The sequence below is a fragment of the Trichomycterus rosablanca genome, chromosome 5 (assembly GCF_030014385.1).
Source record: "Trichomycterus rosablanca isolate fTriRos1 chromosome 5, fTriRos1.hap1, whole genome shotgun sequence".
Lineage (NCBI taxonomy): Eukaryota > Metazoa > Chordata > Actinopteri > Siluriformes > Trichomycteridae > Trichomycterus > Trichomycterus rosablanca.
Window position 1 is genome coordinate 11,532,191 of NC_085992.1, and position 18,994 is coordinate 11,551,184.

The window sequence follows — 18,994 nt, forward strand, 5'->3', positions numbered from 1 at the left end:
AGACCTAACACAGACAATACTTTATATTATGCTAAAATAAATGTAATATAAAATCAATATCTTCCCATTAAAACATTTATATATAAATGAATTCTGCTCTGATTTAGGAAACCATTTCTGTTAGTAACTGCAATCCGCTTCCTTCGTTTCTAGGTAACCATCAGGCGGACGTGACGTCATTCATTCACGCTGCGTGCAGATCAGTTTCTTGTACAGGTTTCTTAAAATTAATAATAGTTAATAACTAAATATAGTATATATGATATTCACCGATTGTTCTTTTACATATTGTTTAGTTGACATTAATAAAATAATAAAAGCAAATAATTACGTTTTTCTGGCAATAAATGTAACATCGTAAAATCGTTTATTGTAAACATTAAATGGAATATCAATTATTTACGTTGTTTTTTTGTTCTAATTATCAATCATTAAATTATAATTTGCTTGATTCATTTGGTTTTTTTCCGTTTTAACATTATATTATTCAAATATTTATTTATTCACTCGCTCACTTTCCTAACCGCTTATCCAATTAGGGTCGTGGGGGTCACTGCAGCCTATCCCAGCTTTTCAATGGGCGCAAGGCACACAGTAACACCGTGGTCGGGGCACCAGTCCATCGCAGGGCAGACACACGTACACACCCACACATACACACACCCATTCATCTATAGGGCAATTCAGTGTCTCCAATTAACCTGTTTTTGCATGTTTTTGGACTGTGGGAGGAAACCGGAGCTCCTGGAGGACACCCACCCAGACACGGGGAGAACATGCAAACTCCGCACAGAAAGGACCCAGGACCGCCCCACCTGGGGATCGAACCCAGGACCTTCTTGCTGTGAGGCGACAGTGCTACCCACCGGGCCGCCCTTTATTTATTTATTACTTTTTTTATTTCATTTTTCATCGGCTTGTGTCTTAATATAAGAATAATTATTAATAGTTTTGTTTTAATCTTAATCATTTTTTACTTTGAATATACTTTTTTAATAAATTATTTTAAGATGGATTTGTTGTAGGAACAAATAAAATATCTGCAATGTAAATATATTATACTATATAATTTTTAATAATTGATAAACAAATTAATTATTAATACTTCTAAATGAATTGTTTATTCAGTTGATTACATTTTTGATGCATTATTTAATTATTTTTTTAAATCTTGGTAGTGAAAGATTCCCATGACAATAAAAATGCCATTGATATATCTCTATTATTAAAATGCTGACAAGCAAAACTGTGATGCTGATTGCTACTGGTTTCCTAAATTTTACAAATATGGTGAACAACTGTAGCAGGTTTCACAGACACAAAATGTTTATTTTCAGTATAAATCTGTACAAAGAATCAAAAAAAGATTCCAGAATTTTACACACAAAATACTATTCATATACCTTTATAAGGCTCGTTTATTCCTTTATTTTTTTTACAAAATCAAAGGAAACAAATTAAGCATGCATAAATAATCTGCATTAATATTTCTGTGTATGATACTTAACAGCCACATTAAGTACAAAACAAGTGACTTTGATGCTACATTTTCTATGAAACAAAGGCAAAGCAACATGAATACAACAGTGCTAAGCTAAAAGACAGAATGCTATGTAATAGTAGTAATGCAGAAATAGTGTATGATAAACGAGTGAAATCGGCTGAATGTTTTCATCTGGCATCGTTGCTTTGAATTTAACGCCGCTGAAACTGCTCAACTCTTCTTGTCAGGTCATCCAGTTTGACCAGTCAAGGAAAAGCAGACCAAAGAAAAAGTACAGTGACTTTTATTGATGCAACACACTGGAAACTGATCATGATATTCTGTGAAATGAATGAGAACAGGATGTGCATTTATTGTATCTTGGTGTGTGATGTTGGAGATGGTTTCTCTTGTCAGTAAGCTGAGTGTCTATTAATTACTGATCAGTGCTGAGTAATAGTACTTCTCTTTTACTGATGCTACGTATCAGTGATGTGAAAGGATATCTTTGCTGTTCATCTCCCCAATATTGTGATGGACCTTTTTCTGGAAAGCAATTTGAGCTTCACACATGCAGGCATCTTCTTTCAAGTCTCCACGAACCTCTGTGTAAATAAGAAACACCTGGTGAATACAGGTGCAATATAATAAATTCACAGTATAATCACAGATAATCACAGTTTTGTTGATGATTGCATTCTATTAATAAAGAGGAGGCATTTTATTTAACAATAAAGTGTAGTGCTAGGGTGGGTTCCAGTCTTTGCAAGGCAACTGGGCTAACAAAGAAGACCTGCAGACTATCATGGTCTTGCTGACACTGTTCCGTGAAATGCCTTCCTAGAAGAGTAGAGTCTTTTCCACAAAAGATGAAGGCGCACATGCAGTGCTTCCCGGGGTTTCATAATAAGCAGGTGTCCACATACTTTTGGTCATATATTCTACAATACAATCACAGTGTAATCAAAACTATTATAAGGGCAAGCAGTAGCTTAAGGTAAGGTACTGGACTAGTAACCAGAAGGTTGCTGGTTCAAGCCCCACCACTGCCAGGTTGCTGCTGTTGGGCCCTTGAGCAAGGCCCTTAACCCTCAATTGCTCACACTGCATACTGTAATGTAAGTCGCTTTGGATAAAAGCGTCTGCTAAATGCCGAAAATGTAAATGTAAATAAGCATGACACAAAGTAAAATCTACAAACCCTTGAATTGTGAGCATGTTTTCTGGTCCGGGTTCAGCACATACCCCTCTTTGCACCTGCAGTAGTAGGAGTGGTTGCTGTTCACGCAGTCATGTTGGCAGTCGTGTCCAAGGGCACAGGCATCCACACCTACACGACCATCATGATTGCAATAGTTAGCAACACATAATTTTTAACCTGCTTTCACCCTGTTCTTCAATGGTCAGGACCCCCATAGGACCACTACAGAGCAGGTATTATTTGGGTGGTGGATGATTCTTAGTACTGCAGTGACACTGACATGGTGGTGGTGTGTTAGTGTGTGTTGTACTGGTATGAGTGGATCAAACACAGCAGTGCTGCTGGACTTTTTAAATACAGTGTCCACTCTATTAGACACTCCTACCTAGCTGGTCCACCTTGTAGATGTAAAGTCAGAGACGATTGCTCATCTATTGCTGCTGTTTGAGTTGGTCATCTTCTAGATCTTCATCAGTGGTCACAGGACGCTGCCCACAGGGCTGGTTGGTGGACTATTCTCAGTCCAGCAGTGACAGTGAGGTGTTTAGAAACTCCATCAGTGCTGCTGTGTCTGATCCACTCATACCAGCACAACACACACTAACACACCACCACCATGTCAGTGTCACTGCAGTGCTGAGAATGATCCACCACCCAAATAATACCTGCTCTGTGGTGGTCCTGGGAGAGTCCTGACCATTGAAGAACAGCATGAAAGGGGGCTAACAAAGCATGTAGAGAAACAGATGGACTACAGTCAGTAATTGTAGAACTACAAAGTGCTTCTATATGGTAAGTGGAGCTGATAAAATGGACAGTGAGTGTAGAAACAAGGAGGTGGTTTTAATGTTATAGCTGATCGGTGTACATGATCCATACAGTCAGACCTGTGCTGCTTTAATGGTACAATGTGATGTCAATTGTCAATGAGCTTTGGAAAAAAAATGCATTATTTGATCTCAAATAAAGATGCCCTTATAATACCAATCATTTATTTTGGTAGATTTAAAAAGACCCAAAAAGAACATGAACCATTTTGCATGAGTGTAAGAAAATTTTAGTATTTTTTTTCTCAAACCCTTAACAACAGTAGTGACAACAAAACCAGATAAAACTGGACTCTGGAAAAATAATGACATTTTAAACCGTAAAACACGCTAACTTGTGAGTTCGAATCTCACCTCTGCTATCGGCAGGCTGGGTGCCTACACGGACAATGATTGGCTCGTCTATCAGGGTTGGATGGCGGAGGGGATTCCTCATAACTGATGCAATTACGACTTCTGCTGGCTGATCGATCAGAGGCACCTGCACCAGAGGTATCTCAAAGAGAGCTGTACTATGCTGTCTGTGAATTATCCAGCACTAGCACCAGTAAAAGTCACATTTGCAGCTGCAATAAGGAACCTTGTTGACCTTCCTCCCCCTGGCACAACTGAGTTGTTAGCACTGCTGTTGGCAGTCTGAGGGCACAGGCATCCACACCTACACGACCATCATGACTGGTTAGCAACACATACAGTGTATCACAAAAGTGAGTACACCCCTCACATTTCTGCAGATATTTAAGTATATCTTTTCATGGGACAACACTGACAAAATGACACTTTGACACAATGAAAAGTAGTCTGTGTGCAGCTTATATAACAGTGTAAATTTATTCTTCCCTCAAAATAACTCAATATACAGCCATTAATGTCTAAACCACTGGCAACAAAAGTGAGTACACCCCTAAGAGACTACACCCCTAAATGTCCAAATTAAGCACTGCCTGTCATTTTCCCTCCAAAATGTCATGTGACTTGTTAGTGTTACTAGGTCTCAGGTGTGCATAGGGAGCAGGTGTGTTCAATTTAGTAGTACAGCTCTCACACTCTCTCACACTGGTCACTGAAAGTTCCAACATGGCACCTCATGGCAAAGAACTCTCTGAGGATCTTAAAAGACGAATTGTTGCGCTACATGAAGATGGCCAAGGCTACAAGAAGATTGCCAACACCCTGAAACTGAGCTGCAGCACAGTGGCCAAGATCATCCAGTGTTTTAAAAGAGCAGGGTCCACTCAGAACAGACCTCGCGTTGGTCGTCCAAAGAAGCTGAGTGCACGTGCTCAGCATCACATCCAACTGCTGTCTTTGAAAGATAGGCGCAGGAGTGCTGTCAGCATTGCTGCAAAGATTGAAAAGGTGGGGGGTCAGCCTGTCAGTGCTCAGACCATACGCCGCACACTACATCAAATTGGTCTGCGTGGCTTTCACCCCAGAAGGAAGCCTCTTCTGAAGTCTCTACACAAGAAAGCCTGCAAACAGTTTGCTGAAGACATGTCAACAAAGGACATGGATTACTGGAACCATGTCCTATGGTCTGATGAGACCAAGATTAATTTGTTTGGTTCAGATGGTCTCAAGCATGTGTGGCGGCAATCAGGTGAGGAGTACAAAGATAAGTGTGTCATGCCTACAGTCAAGCATGGTGGTGGGAATGCCATGGTCTGGGGCTGCATGAGTGCAGCAGGTGTTGGGGAGTTACATTTCATTGAGGGACACATGAACTCCAATATGTACTGTGAAATACTGAAGCAGAGCATGATCCCCTCCCTCTGGAAACTGGGTCGCAGGGCAGTGTTCCAGCATGATAATGACCCCAAACACACCTCTAAGACGACCACTGCTTTATTGAAGAGGCTGAGGGTAAAGGTAATGGACTGGCCAAGCATGTCTCCAGACCTAAACCCAATAGAACATCTTTGGGGCATCCTCAAGCGGAAGGTGGAGGAGCGCAAAGTCTCGAATATCCGCCAGCTCCGTGATGTCGTCATGGAGGAGTGGAAAAGCATTCCAGTGGCAACCTGTGAAGCTCTGGTAAACTCCATGCCCAGGAGAGTTAAGGCAGTTCTGGGAAATAATAGTGGCCACACAAAATATTGACACTTCAGGAACTTTCACTAAGGGGTGTACTCACTTTTGTTGCCAGTGGTTTAGACATTAATGGCTGTATATTGAGTTATTTTGAGGGAAGAATAAATTTACACTGTTATATAAGCTGCACACAGACTTCTTTTCATTGTGTCAAAGTGTCATTTTGTCAGTGTTGTCCCATGAAAAGATATACTTAAATATCTGCAGAAATGTGAGGGGTGTACTCACTTTTGTGATACACTGTAAATGATTTATAAAGCAATACGGATTCCTGTTGACCTTCCTCCCTCTGGCACAGCTGGGTTGTTAGCACTGCCGAGCTTCAAACTCTTACTTGCAATTTTATTTTAACAGCAAAATTTTGTAATCCAAAATCCTAAAATCTGTGTGAATAAAAAAAATTAACTTAAAAAATTTTGGCTGGTGTGACCGTAGCTCAACGCAAATTTTGATAAAAACTGAATCAATATTTAAAATCTTACCACACAGAGTCTCTCGAAACTGGGACGTAAGTTTTTCAATGACGCCATACGTTTCCACATAGAACACATGTTCATCCAGTGGCTGGCTCGCCATTGCTCGAAGAGATTTCATATCAGCCCGGTCCACTCCAACAGCATAGATCTCAATCCCAGCAGCCCTTGCTGCAGCCGATACATCCTCTACCGTATCCTGTGGCCTTCCGTCCGTAACGGTGATGGCCACTTTGGGAATGTTTCTGTTTGCTGGCCTGGCACCAGCCTTCTCTGTAAATGCCCGCTCCATGGCTGTTTTTATGGCAAGGCCAGTCATGGTACCAGTGGAAAGTGGTTCAGTGCGAGAGAAAGCACGTTTTAGATCCACTTTGTTAGTATACATGTTCAGGAGGAACTCGATGTTGACCGTGCTGGCGTAGTTCACCAGACCGATGCGTGTGGCATCCTCACCAATGTCCAGAGAGTCCACCATGTCTGAAAGGAACACCTTGACCTTTTCAAATTCAGCAGGACGAACGCTGCGAGAGCTGTCGATGATGAAAACCAGGTCTAGTGGACGGCTCTTGCAATCTGCAGTAACTGGGGATTATGGAAAATGCATTTTTTAAACTGTACACACAATACACAATTAGCACCAGTAACTTTGATGATGTGCACGTATACATAGTGTTGTTAGCAAACAAGCCTAGCTGCTAGCATAACCTACCTACCTAAACTAGAACAACAGGTAATCCGTGAGCAGCTGAGCCTAAAGATGGTGGAAGGTGGTGGATCATAATCAGGTAGCTACACTAGATGCTAAATAATAGAAAAAAGGACAGGATAGCATGCGTGCTATTAGCATGTATTCTAATGGGCTAAATCTCATCCCATAATTCTCCTCTGCAGAAGGAAAACAATGGTCTTGATCATAGTGACGATAAGGAAGTATTAATTGCACACAGAGATTTTTTGAGGAAAGAAAATTCGTCGTAATTCAGGAAGCCTGATGAAGAACCTGATATGTAGAAGAGATATGTAACAAACTGAGTGAGTAATGCAGAAATGTAAGAAAAACAATGTGGACCTCATGGGGCTCAGCATGCTCAAGAAGACCTGTCTGTGAGGGGAAATACCTGAGGACGATTCTACCTGGATCAGTGGAAGGTGCAGCAGGGCCACTTTGGGTACTGACCGGCAATTGTTGTGGACATTGTTGTGGGTATGGTGGTGGGGGTTGTAGAAGACATCGTAGTGGGTATGGTGGTGGGGGTTGTAGAGGACATCGTAGTGGGTATGGTGGTGGGGGTTGTAGAGGACATCGTAGTGGGTATGGTGGTGGGGGTTGTAGAAAACATCGTAGTGGGTATGGTGGTGGGGGTTGTAGAGGACATCGTAGTGGGTATGGTGGTGGGGGTTGTAGAAAACATCGTAGTGGGTATGGTGGTGGGGGTTGTAGAGGACATCGTAGTGGGTATGGTGGTGGGGGTTGTAGAGGACATCGTAGTGGGTATGGTGGTGGGGGTTGTAGAGGACATCGTAGTGGGTATGGTGGTGGGGGTTGTAGAGGACATCGTAGTGGGTATGGTGGTGGGGGTTGTAGAGGACATCGTAGTGGGTATGGTGGTGGGGGTTGTAGAGGACGTCGTAGTGGGTATGGTGGTGGGGGTTGTAGAGGACTTCGTAGTGGGTATGGTGGTGGGGGTTGTAGAGGACGTCGTAGTGGGTATGGTGGTAGGTATCGTAGTAGGAATTGTAGTAGGTACGGTGGTAGGTATTGTAGTGGGTATGGTGGTAGGTATAGTAGTAGGAATTGTAGTAGGTACGGTGGTGGAAGTTGTAGTGGATATAGGAGTAGTAGCCTCCGTAGTAGTGGTCATTGTTGTTGTTACTGTTGATGCTGTTATGGGCACTTGGATTGGCACCTTAATGCATGGCCTGGGTACATTTTGTTTTGATGGCACCATGGGTAAACCTGGAGGCAGTCTGCTCTGAGCGGGAAACATTGGTCGGTGATGTGGAAACACGGGCCGCCTCCAGGGTGGCTGAGGATGGTAGTGCCCATAAAACCTGGGATTCATGGCGTGAGCTTAGCATGGTTAGATTGGAAAGAAGAGAGAGAAAAACAGAATTAGGGATTAGACAGAGCAATAAGCATCATGACATAGCTGCAACTCAGTTTGGCTTTTATTGAGACCTAAAAAGAAATGTTGGCTGGTGAAAAAAGCATTAGCATGTAGGCTAGTCATTCTATGTTTTATACAACTCCGCAAGCACTAAAATGCTACAACTCAATTAAGCTAAAGCACTCCCAGCAGCCTCTGTTGGAAAGTCATAATATTAATTTGTCTTATATTTTAATATTAAGAAATTAGTAGTATATCACTGTATAATGGTAAATGGGGAAAAACTAATGGAACTGTCAGGGCAAAAAAGAAAGATATATAGAAATCACATCATATTTTTGGTAATTATTGTGACATAGATGGTTTAGAATTTAATAGAAGAGAAATGAATACAGAAGATGAGACAGGACGAAAGGGAAGGGAAGGAGAATTGGAACAGAAATACAATAAATTATGTTAAAAGAAAAAAATGAACCCCGGACTTGATAACAGACTCTGCTACATCAATGAAACAAAGAAACAACCGAAAATCACTGGTGATTATAGAGGTCAGTTTAATGTTTTTCAGTAAAATGATGAAAATCATTAGACATTATCACATGGCACATTGATGTGGAACCATAGCAACCACAATGTTAAAAACCCAAAAGTTTTCTAATGTTAAATAATACAGAGAGGTGAAACAAGAACTCTGGCACTGAATACAATCGAAGAATTTATTAAAGAGCCTTGGTCAATGACTCAACATTGTCAGCCTGGCAGTAGTGGAGCTTAAACCAGCAACCTTCCAGTTACTGGTCCAATATCCTAATTGCTGAGCTACCAAGCAATGTATAATTGTGACCAAATCCAATGCAAGAAATCGAGGGTCAGAGGCTCAACAGTGCTGCCTTGGCCATTTTTTAAATTAAATGTGCATAAATTCTTTTCATACAAATTGCATTTGGTTTCATTATAAAAGTAGTTTTCATACACACACCAAGTAGCAATCATCAATCCATCAAGCTGATGGAGCCTCCTGAAGTTTTCAGGAAAAATGCTACACCGGAAACATCACTGCCAGTACAGGTGGTCCCATCATCCACAAGTTGGAAAGTTTATAGAACCACAAATTGTCCCTGGACAGGAGTGCAATGTGCTCTTAGACTAATGGTAAAAACGGTCAAACAGAAGCAGACAGACACTAAAAAATGCAGGATGACCTGTAACAAGCAGGAACAACAGTTACACTGGCCTGTTCTATGGGGGAAAAAAGATGTGGTGGAGGTCAAAATCACGACAATATGAAGCAAGTGTTCTTAGTGTTTCTTTAATTAGTCTTATTTAAATAAAAAAAACTATAATACTAAAGCTTTATAATTTAGCATTACCTCCATAGTAGTTGGTGTTAGGTTGAATAGGTCTGTTGTATGTGATTTGTCTGTGACTTGCTGCAGGTCTGCCCTGGTTAAATCCATATGATCTGTATGTTCCCTCAACCTCCATCATCAGCACTGCCCCCAAACACACCCACACCATCAAACAACCTGCCATAGCACTCCCCTCGTTCTTTCTCCCTCTCTCGCTCTTTCTTTCTTCTTGAGTAATCCAGCTGGGTTTGCGGACCTGGTGTGAAGATCCCAGCACTTTTAAAGATTCACCCACCACCCTCCACCCACCTGGCAGCTCTAGCCAATCCTCAGACAGGGTGGAGATATGTGAACAAATAAAGGTGCCCATTGACACTGGATTTGTCATCTTTCTTTAGGAAGCATTGGCATTGGAACCCTGGTGTCCGGGTGGCCTGGGCAAAAACCATCGCACATTTCATGCGAATAGAACTTTTAATAGAAACTGTGCCGTAACATTGATAGATATTTTACAAACTAGGTTCTTGTCCTGTAGATGACATGTTCAGTTATTTTTCACTTGAAAGAAGGTGGATTGGCTGCTTTAAGTTGTAGGTGTGATGCTCTGTGACAAATTTGTACTGTATTGTTTCCGGTGGCTGCCAGACCCACCACCACAACCCTGACCTAGGATTTAAGTAAAACTGAGTGATCAGTTAATCATTTATTGTAATGAATGTGTTCTGTTTTTTTAAATAAATAATTTATATCCAACTTGTGTTTTTTTATTTATATATTATTTATTTATTTATTTTTGTAAAAAGAAATATATATATATATAATACATTATTGTAGAATTCATTTATGTTTTTATTATTAAATCTTTTTTTTCTCTCAGTCATTTATCAATTACTAATTTAACGTTGGTAAAAATGACTAAAATAATGAATTATATAATTATATGTTTATGTTGTATTATTTTAAAAGAAATGTTTATTTTTTTAGTTACATTATTCATAATATATGTATATATTCTTTTAGTTATCAGTAGTAGTAATAGTGATGTTATTTATGTTAAAATTAAGTTTTAAGTCTAAGAAGTCTGTGTCTTTTATCCTTCCTCATACTCAACTTTTTTGAATAAATACATTTAATAGTTGCAACATTTATATGTTTATATGCTGTATGGTTTTGTGTAATATTGAACTTTAATACTGCAAAATACATAACATGTCACCGTCTGAAAGAGAGTGGGTGACCAACCTGACACTTTTCTATTATTGTTTATCTTCTGTTCTTTTCCCAATGCTTTGGTAATACTGTACCATAATTTACTTGATTGGTTTGATGGATGGTTAGTGCGTTGTTTCACCCTCCGCTCGATAGGGGGCGATAGTCAGACATGCGCTCGTCTCTGGTATAGCAGCTGTGCTCTCTTTTAAATGGATTCAGTAAGGTCGCTGTTGACAGGAGCACAGAGGAGCAGAGGGTGTGAGTTTATGATTTCAGGACTTTTATGTGTGTTTATGAAGTTGATTTTGGATGTATTTAAGTGTGTGGGAGTGATTGTAATAACTGATTTTGTTGTTTATCTGAGTGAAGTTGATAAATTTCCACTTATTTTGAACGTGCGCAGCAGTTTAATGGTGTGAGGTAAGGTCACGGTGTTCCGCACACTGTTTTGAAGTGACACGCAGCAGCACTGAATCTTACCTTCATTTCTAACTCCGATCTAATAAATAAAACAAACATCTGAAATCCACTGCCTGATGTTTTGTCTGGAACACTGGATGTGTTGACAGTAATCAGTATCAGTACATTCAGGATGAAATTCCTCCCCTGTTGCTTGTTTACGTCACTTGTTTACGTCACTTGTTTAGAATTCACTAACATAACCAGGTGAGAGGTTATATAACAACAAACTTATGTTATGTAACCCGACAAACTGGGACTTGGAGACCTGGTTTAATTATTCTTTGTGAATGTAGGTTTTCTCCAGTTACTCCGGTGTCCTCTCACCTCCACAAATGCAGAGGGTGTTTTGGCTGCAGTATATCGCCCCAGGTGTTAGAGAATGAATCTGAGTAAATGTTCGAGTGAATAAATGAACGTGTGAAGGAATGAATGTGTAAGAGAATCAATTAATGAGTAAGTCAATGTGTGAGTAAATGAATGTGTGAGAATTGATGAGTGAGGGAAAAATAAATGTGTGAGTAAATAAATGAACGTGTGCGGGAATTAATAATTGAGGGGAAAATGAATGTGTGAGGGAATTGATGAGTGAGGGGGACATGAATGTGTGAGGGGAAAAATGAATGTGTGAGGGAATAGATGAGTGAGGGGGACATGAATGTGTGAGGGGAAAAATGAATGTGTGAGGGAATAGATGAGTGAGGGGGACATGAATGTGTGAGGGGAAAAATGAATGTGTGAGGGAATAGATGAGTGAGGGGAAAATGAATGTGTGAGGGAATTGATGAGTGAGGGGGACATGAATGTGTGAGGGGAAAAATGAATGTGTGAGGGAATAGATGAGTGAGGGGAAAATGAATGTGTGAGGGAATTGATGAGTGAGGGGGAAATGAATGTGTGAGGGGAAAAATGAATGTGTGAGGGGGAAATGAATGTGTGAGGGAATTGATGAGTGAGGGGAAAATGAATGTGTGAGGGAATTGATGAGTGAGGGGGACATTAATGTGTGAGGGGGAAAATGAATGTGAGGGGGAAAAATGAATGTGTGTGGGAATTGATGAGGGGAAAAATGAATGTGAGGGGGAAATGACTAAGGGGAAAAATGAATGTGTGAGGGAATAGATGAGTGAGGGGAAAATGAATGTGTGAGGGAATTGATGAGTGAGGGGGAAATGAATGTGTGAGGGGAAAAATGAATGTGTGAGGGGGAAATGAATGTGTGAGGGAATTGATGAGTGAGGGGGAAATGAATGTGTGAGGGAATTGATGAGTGAGGGGGAAATGAATGTGTGAGGGAATTGATGAGTGAGGGGGAAATGAATGTGTGAGGGAATTGATGAGTGAGGGGGAAATGAATGTGTGAGGGAATTGATGAGTGAGGGGAAAATGAATGTGTGAGGGAATTGATGAGAGGGGAAAATGAATGTGTGAGGGAATTGATGAGTGAGGGGAAAATGAATGTGTGAGGGAATTGATGAGTGAGGGGAAAATGAATGTGTGAGGGAATTGATGAGTGAGGGGAAAATGAATGTGTGAGGGGGGGAAAATGAATGTGTGAGGGAATTGATGAGTGGGGAAAATGAATGTGTGAGGGAATTGATAAGTGAGGGAAAATGAATGTGTGGGAATTGAATTTGTGAAGGGAAAAATTAATGTGAGGGAATTGATAAGTGAGGGGAAAAATTAATGTGAGAATTGATGAGAGGAGAAAATAAATGTGAGAGAATTGATGAGAGAGGGGAAAATGAATGTAAGGAAATTGATGTGAGGGAAAAATGAATGTGAGGGAATTGAGTGAGGGAATAGATAATTGAGGGAATAATATATGTGTGAGGGAATTGGTAAGTGAGGGAAAATGAATGTGTGAGGGAATTAATAATTGAGGTAAAAATGAATGTGTGAGGGAATTAATAATTGAGGTAAAAATGAATGTGTGAGGGAATTAATAATTGAGGTAAAAATGAATGTGAGGGAATTAATAATTGAGGTAAAAATGAATGTGTGAGGGAATTGATGAGTGAGGGGAAAATGAATGTGTGAGGGAATTGATGAGTGAGGGGAAAATGAATGTGTGAGGGAATTGATGAGTGAGGGGAAAATGAATGTGTGAGGGGGGGAAAATGAATGTGTGAGGGAATTGATGAGTGAGGGGGAAATGAATGTGTGAGGGAATTGATGAGTGAGGGGGAAATGAATGTGTGAGGGAATTGATGAGTGAGGGGGAAATGAATGTGTGAGGGAATTGATGAGTGAGGGGGAAATGAATGTGTGAGGGAATTGATGAGTGAGGGGAAAATGAATGTGTGAGGGAATTGATGAGAGGGGAAAATGAATGTGTGAGGGAATTGATGAGTGAGGGGAAAATGAATGTGTGAGGGAATTGATGAGTGAGGGGAAAATGAATGTGTGAGGGAATTGATGAGTGAGGGGAAAATGAATGTGTGAGGGGGGGAAAATGAATGTGTGAGGGAATTGATGAGTGGGGAAAATGAATGTGTGAGGGAATTGATAAGTGAGGGAAAATGAATGTGTGGGAATTGAATTTGTGAAGGGAAAAATTAATGTGAGGGAATTGATAAGTGAGGGGAAAAATTAATGTGAGAATTGATGAGAGGAGAAAATAAATGTGAGAGAATTGATGAGAGAGGGGAAAATGAATGTAAGGAAATTGATGTGAGGGAAAAATGAATGTGTGAGGGAATTGAGTGAGGGAATAGATAATTGAGGGAATAATATATGTGTGAGGGAATTGGTAAGTGAGGGAAAATGAATGTGTGAGGGAATTAATAATTGAGGTAAAAATGAATGTGTGAGGGAATTAATAATTGAGGTAAAAATGAATGTGTGAGGGAATTAATAATTGAGGTAAAAATGAATGTGAGGGAATTAATAATTGAGGTAAAAATGAATGTGTGAGGGAATTGATGAGTGAGGGGAAAATGAATGTGTGAGGGAATTGATGAGTGAGGGGAAAATGAATGTGTGAGGGAATTGATGAGTGAGGGGAAAATGAATGTGTGAGGGGGGGAAAATGAATGTGTGAGGGAATTGATGAGTGAGGGGGAAATGAATGTGTGAGGGAATTGATGAGTGAGGGGGAAATGAATGTGTGAGGGAATTGATGAGTGAGGGGGAAATGAATGTGTGAGGGAATTGATGAGTGAGGGGGAAATGAATGTGTGAGGGAATTGATGAGTGAGGGGAAAATGAATGTGTGAGGGAATTGATGAGAGGGGAAAATGAATGTGTGAGGGAATTGATGAGTGAGGGGAAAATGAATGTGTGAGGGAATTGATGAGTGAGGGGAAAATGAATGTGTGAGGGAATTGATGAGTGAGGGGAAAATGAATGTGTGAGGGGGGGAAAATGAATGTGTGAGGGAATTGATGAGTGGGGAAAATGAATGTGTGAGGGAATTGATAAGTGAGGGAAAATGAATGTGTGGGAATTGAATTTGTGAAGGGAAAAATTAATGTGAGGGAATTGATAAGTGAGGGGAAAAATTAATGTGAGAATTGATGAGAGGAGAAAATAAATGTGAGAGAATTGATGAGTGAGGGGAAAATGAATGTAAGGAAATTGATGTGAGGGAAAAATGAATGTGTGAGGGAATTGAGTGAGGGAATAGATAATTGAGGGAATAATATATGTGTGAGGGAATTGGTAAGTGAGGGAAAATGAATGTGTGAGGGAATTAATAATTGAGGTAAAAATGAATGTGTGAGGGAATTAATAATTGAGGTAAAAATGAATGTGTGAGGGAATTAATAATTGAGGTAAAAATGAATGTGAGGGAATTAATAATTGAGGTAAAAATGAATGTGTGAGGGAATTAATAATTGAGGTAAAAATGAATGTGTGAGGGAATTAATAATTGAGGTAAAAATGAATGTGTGAGGGAATTAATAATTGAGGTAAAAATGAATGTGTGAGGCAATCGATAATTGAGGGAAAAATGAATGTGTGAGGGAATTAATAATTGAGGTAAAAATGAATGTGTGAGGGAATTAATAATTGAGGTAAAAATGAATGTGTGAGGCAATCGATAATTGAGGTAAAAATGAATGTGTGAGGCAATCGATAATTGAGGGAAAAATGAATGTGTGAGGGAGTTGGTAAGTGAGGGGAAAAATAAATGTGTAAGTGAATAAATGAACGTGTGAGTGAATAAATGAATGTGTGAGTTAATTGATAAGTGAGGGGAAAATAAATGTGTAAGTGAATAAATGAATGTGTGAGGGAAATAATGAGTGAGTGGAAAAATTTATGTGTGAGTAAATGAATGTATTAGTGAATGAATGTGTGTGACTGATTTAATGCAATTTGTGAGTGAATGGTTTCAGCAGATGTGTTATTACATTGTTGTTTACCTGCACTAGTAAATGAAAATGTTTACTGTAAGTCACCATTTGAAATACCAGAAATGTAAATGAATGAGTAAGTAAATGAAAGAGTGAGTGTGGTACCTTGCAGCCTGTTAAGGGTGGGTTTCTGTCTTGCACCTGATGTTTTTGAATGGTTCTGGACCTACTGCAGTCCTGCCAAGGATGAACCAGTTATAACAAAAGTACAAATGAGTGAATGAATGAAGTTGGATGGTGAATCTCAGTTTGCACTTACAGTACTAAACCTAAACAAATGGTGTGTGTGTTTGTGCCATGACAGGAAAATGCAGAGTCTGTCTGTACAAGCACTGACCCTGCGCCAGCTGGGCAAACTCAACTCGCTCTACACCCTGGCACCGTGGAACGGCCCCAGGTTAGCACTGCGTTGCCCACGCGCTCTGCATGCCCGTCAGCTCTGTGGGTCCACAGCTCCATTCTTTCACCGTTCATCAACACTTCTGAAGTCTCGAGATGCTGTTCGGGGTTTAACCTATCAACAAATACAGTTTAAAAGCTCTAAAAGGAAAAAAGGCAGAGCTGGAGGTGCTCAGGAGGACCAGGACGAGGAGGGAGATGCTGAGGAGGATCCCGAGGCCAGTGACTATGAGGATGAACTACAGGAAGATCCCAGTCTGCCTAAAGACTATAAAGACTATGAAAAGGCCGTGCAGTCACTACGATTTGACCTGGTTTTGAAAGCCGGCCTAGACATCGCTAGACAGTGAGTGCTTTGCGTGTATACAATTACTGACTGTAGCCCATTTGTTGCTCTGTACACTTTGTCACACCATCACCATTTATCAATCAAAAGCGATCCCTATAGGACCCATATGGATCATTCTCACATCTGCAGTGACACATAATAACATGTATCAGTCTGGTATGAGAGCAACAGGTGCAGCAGTGTTGTTGGGATTTTAAGACCATTCATTGTCAATGGTGGGAGGAGAATAATGCCCCAACCAAAAACATAAAGCCAGCAGTGACCACTGATGAAAGACAAGGATTTTACAAACAGGATTTTAAAAATCCCAACAACACTGCTGCACCTGCTACACTCATATGATAACAACACACTACCATGTTATTGTCATTGCAGTTAAGAACGATCCAGCACCCAAACATCATCTGGTCAGTGGAGGTTCAGGTTGACTGTGACAGTGTACAGAGCAACATATGGGCTACAGTCAGTGAATGTAAAGCTTAATCCTCAGCATGCTTATTTAGAGTTTGTTAAGGGTGTGTCAATGACACGCGTCATGGGCGTGGCTTCATAAATCAAACGCTAAATTAAATCTTATTTAAGAGCTACAAAGCTACAACAAGCGATTCCAGGATTAGGAAACATGGGATTGATAGCTATAATACAAACCTGCTCTCACAGATCAGTAGTCGACGTGATTGGTTTTTCCCACATCCCTCATCATAAGCTTCAACATTTTGTCCGATTGGCCGCGTTTTAAAAAGGAAAGCAGCAAGGTGGCAAATCTGCAGGCGTTCAGGTGGTGCAGCGCTAACATACACAATCCCACTGCTTGGCTATGTGGTTTTTTAGGAGGCTGAACGGTCTAGCCTTTGGAAGGTGCACTTGTCAGTGTGCCCCCAGTGTAGGTCCCAAGTCCAGAAGGGTGTAAAAACACCAGAATGATCTGCTGTAGTGTCTCCTAATTATTAAAAGAGGGCAAGGTAAGCGGCTCCGCAGGAAACAGTGGCACAGTCAGCAAGTGGGTGTGATTGAACAGTAGAGCTTTTTAACAGCAGCGATTATAGAAAAGCTAAGACTGAAACGACCTGAAAGGACTTTCTCAAACTAATTCTTTTGTTCTCTCACAGTAAAATTGAGGACGCGTTCTATGACCACAAGCTGCGACTCAACGGACAGAAACTCATCAAGAAGAGCAGAACTGTGAGTAGCACCATTAGCTACCTACACTATCCACTCCAACTATAATTACCAACCTTCTGTTACCAGTGTAACGTCACTGAGTCTTCACCTGTAATGCTTGGTGGTTGGTGTAATATTAGACACCAGCATTAGTCAGCCTTAGTCAGAACAATATACATATGGCCCAAAGTATTTAGACACCAGACCTATTTGTTGCACAGTTCAGGTGATGTAGCCACAGCAATCAGATCAAAGCAAGGTCTATTAAGATATTGGGTCTGTCTGAAAACGTAGTCAGCTCTTTACATAGACAGTATTTTACATCATCCTACAAGTGCTTCTGAGAAGAAGACATGTCTAAATGCTTAAGATACCTCAAAATGCTGCCTACTGAGGTGCCTTAATTCTAGGAGCTTCCTCAGAGGTGAAGGCAATCCCAGCATTCAGTGCGGCACAACTTTTCTCACAAAAAATGACAAATATGGCGATTTTTCTTATTTTTAACTATCCTACTACTAACATACTTAGGTCAGGTGTCCGCGTACTTTTCAACATCTCCCCCTGTCTTTTTAGGACAAACGTTTTTGCATACCTGGTTTACAGCTTCTGTACAGTGCGAATGTCTTTTTATTTTTTTAACATGTGGCTCCACCTGCAGGTCAAGGTAGGAGACACACTAGACATCGTGATTGCAGAGGACAAGGAGAAGGACACTGTCACGTTGAAGAGAGTCATATTTAAAAAGACTTTGAGAGAAACAAGTGATGGGGACAAGTACAAAGTTCTCCTGAGAAGCTGGAAACATCTGCAGCTACCCAGACGTGATGCCTTCAAAGAATGACAATGATTCTAATGAACTTGAATGGAAAAGTGTGAAAGGAGATTGTTTACTATAAAGGAAGATGGTCAGTTTTTCTAATACAACTGCCTGACTTTGTCACACCACCACAGCTTATTCAGATTGGATCAGTTTATGAGGGGTGTCGGTGTGAGGGTTTTTTTTTTTTTTGTTTCTACAAAGCCTGTTTGCATCACATGCGGTCACATGACCACACTCCATATGCAACACAATATGCTGGTGTTTTAATCTCACTCTTCTAAACGGCTGCATTGGAATGGTTTGACAAGCTTATAGTCAGGTGTCCACATACCTTTGGCCATATAGTGTACATGCCTCCAACACGTGTATGTAAACGTTTAACCTCAACTATAGTTATGCTTGTTTGTAATAAAGTAAATACAATTCTATCACAGAGTAACAAAATCCAGCCCTCTGTGGGAGGAAAAGTTTTGGCACCCCTGGCATCAGTCCTATGTTTAGATCCATTTGTATCCAGAACAGCTCGGTGAATTTCCTGCTTTAATAAAACAACTAACCCAGGTGGGATAAAGCAGGTGTTTGTAAGTGTGAAGATCACCAACCTGTGCTGGATGGACTCTGACCCTGTGCTTTCCTGGTTTAGACCTTCCATACAGTGTGAATGTCCTTTTTTTTTCCCCCACGTCCCAACTTTATGTTCC

General features: G+C 40.5%; 2 protein-coding genes across 2 annotated transcripts; one reads left to right on the forward strand and one right to left on the reverse strand.

Moving 5' to 3' along the window:
- Window positions 1–1,499: 1,499 nt before the first annotated feature.
- matn3b (matrilin 3b) lies at window positions 1,500–7,324 on the reverse strand. The gene is made up of 5 exons (XM_062994892.1): window positions 7,253–7,324; window positions 6,085–6,657; window positions 2,685–2,813; window positions 1,990–2,088; window positions 1,500–1,739 (listed from the first exon to the last, which is right to left on the reverse strand). Exons 1-5 carry the CDS (start codon window positions 7,305–7,307, stop codon window positions 1,696–1,698), a joined length of 900 nt encoding a protein of 299 aa, XP_062850962.1. The 5' UTR covers window positions 7,308–7,324; the 3' UTR covers window positions 1,500–1,695.
- Window positions 7,325–10,957: 3,633 nt separating this feature from the next.
- Window positions 10,958–18,864, forward strand: mtres1 (mitochondrial transcription rescue factor 1). Its single transcript, XM_062995701.1, has 4 exons — window positions 10,958–11,002; window positions 15,869–16,309; window positions 17,422–17,494; window positions 18,132–18,864. The coding sequence occupies exons 2-4, from the start codon at window positions 15,873–15,875 to the stop codon at window positions 18,312–18,314; spliced, it is 693 nt and encodes a 230-aa protein (XP_062851771.1). The 5' UTR covers window positions 10,958–11,002; window positions 15,869–15,872; the 3' UTR covers window positions 18,315–18,864.
- The last annotated feature ends 130 nt before the right edge of the window (window positions 18,865–18,994 follow it).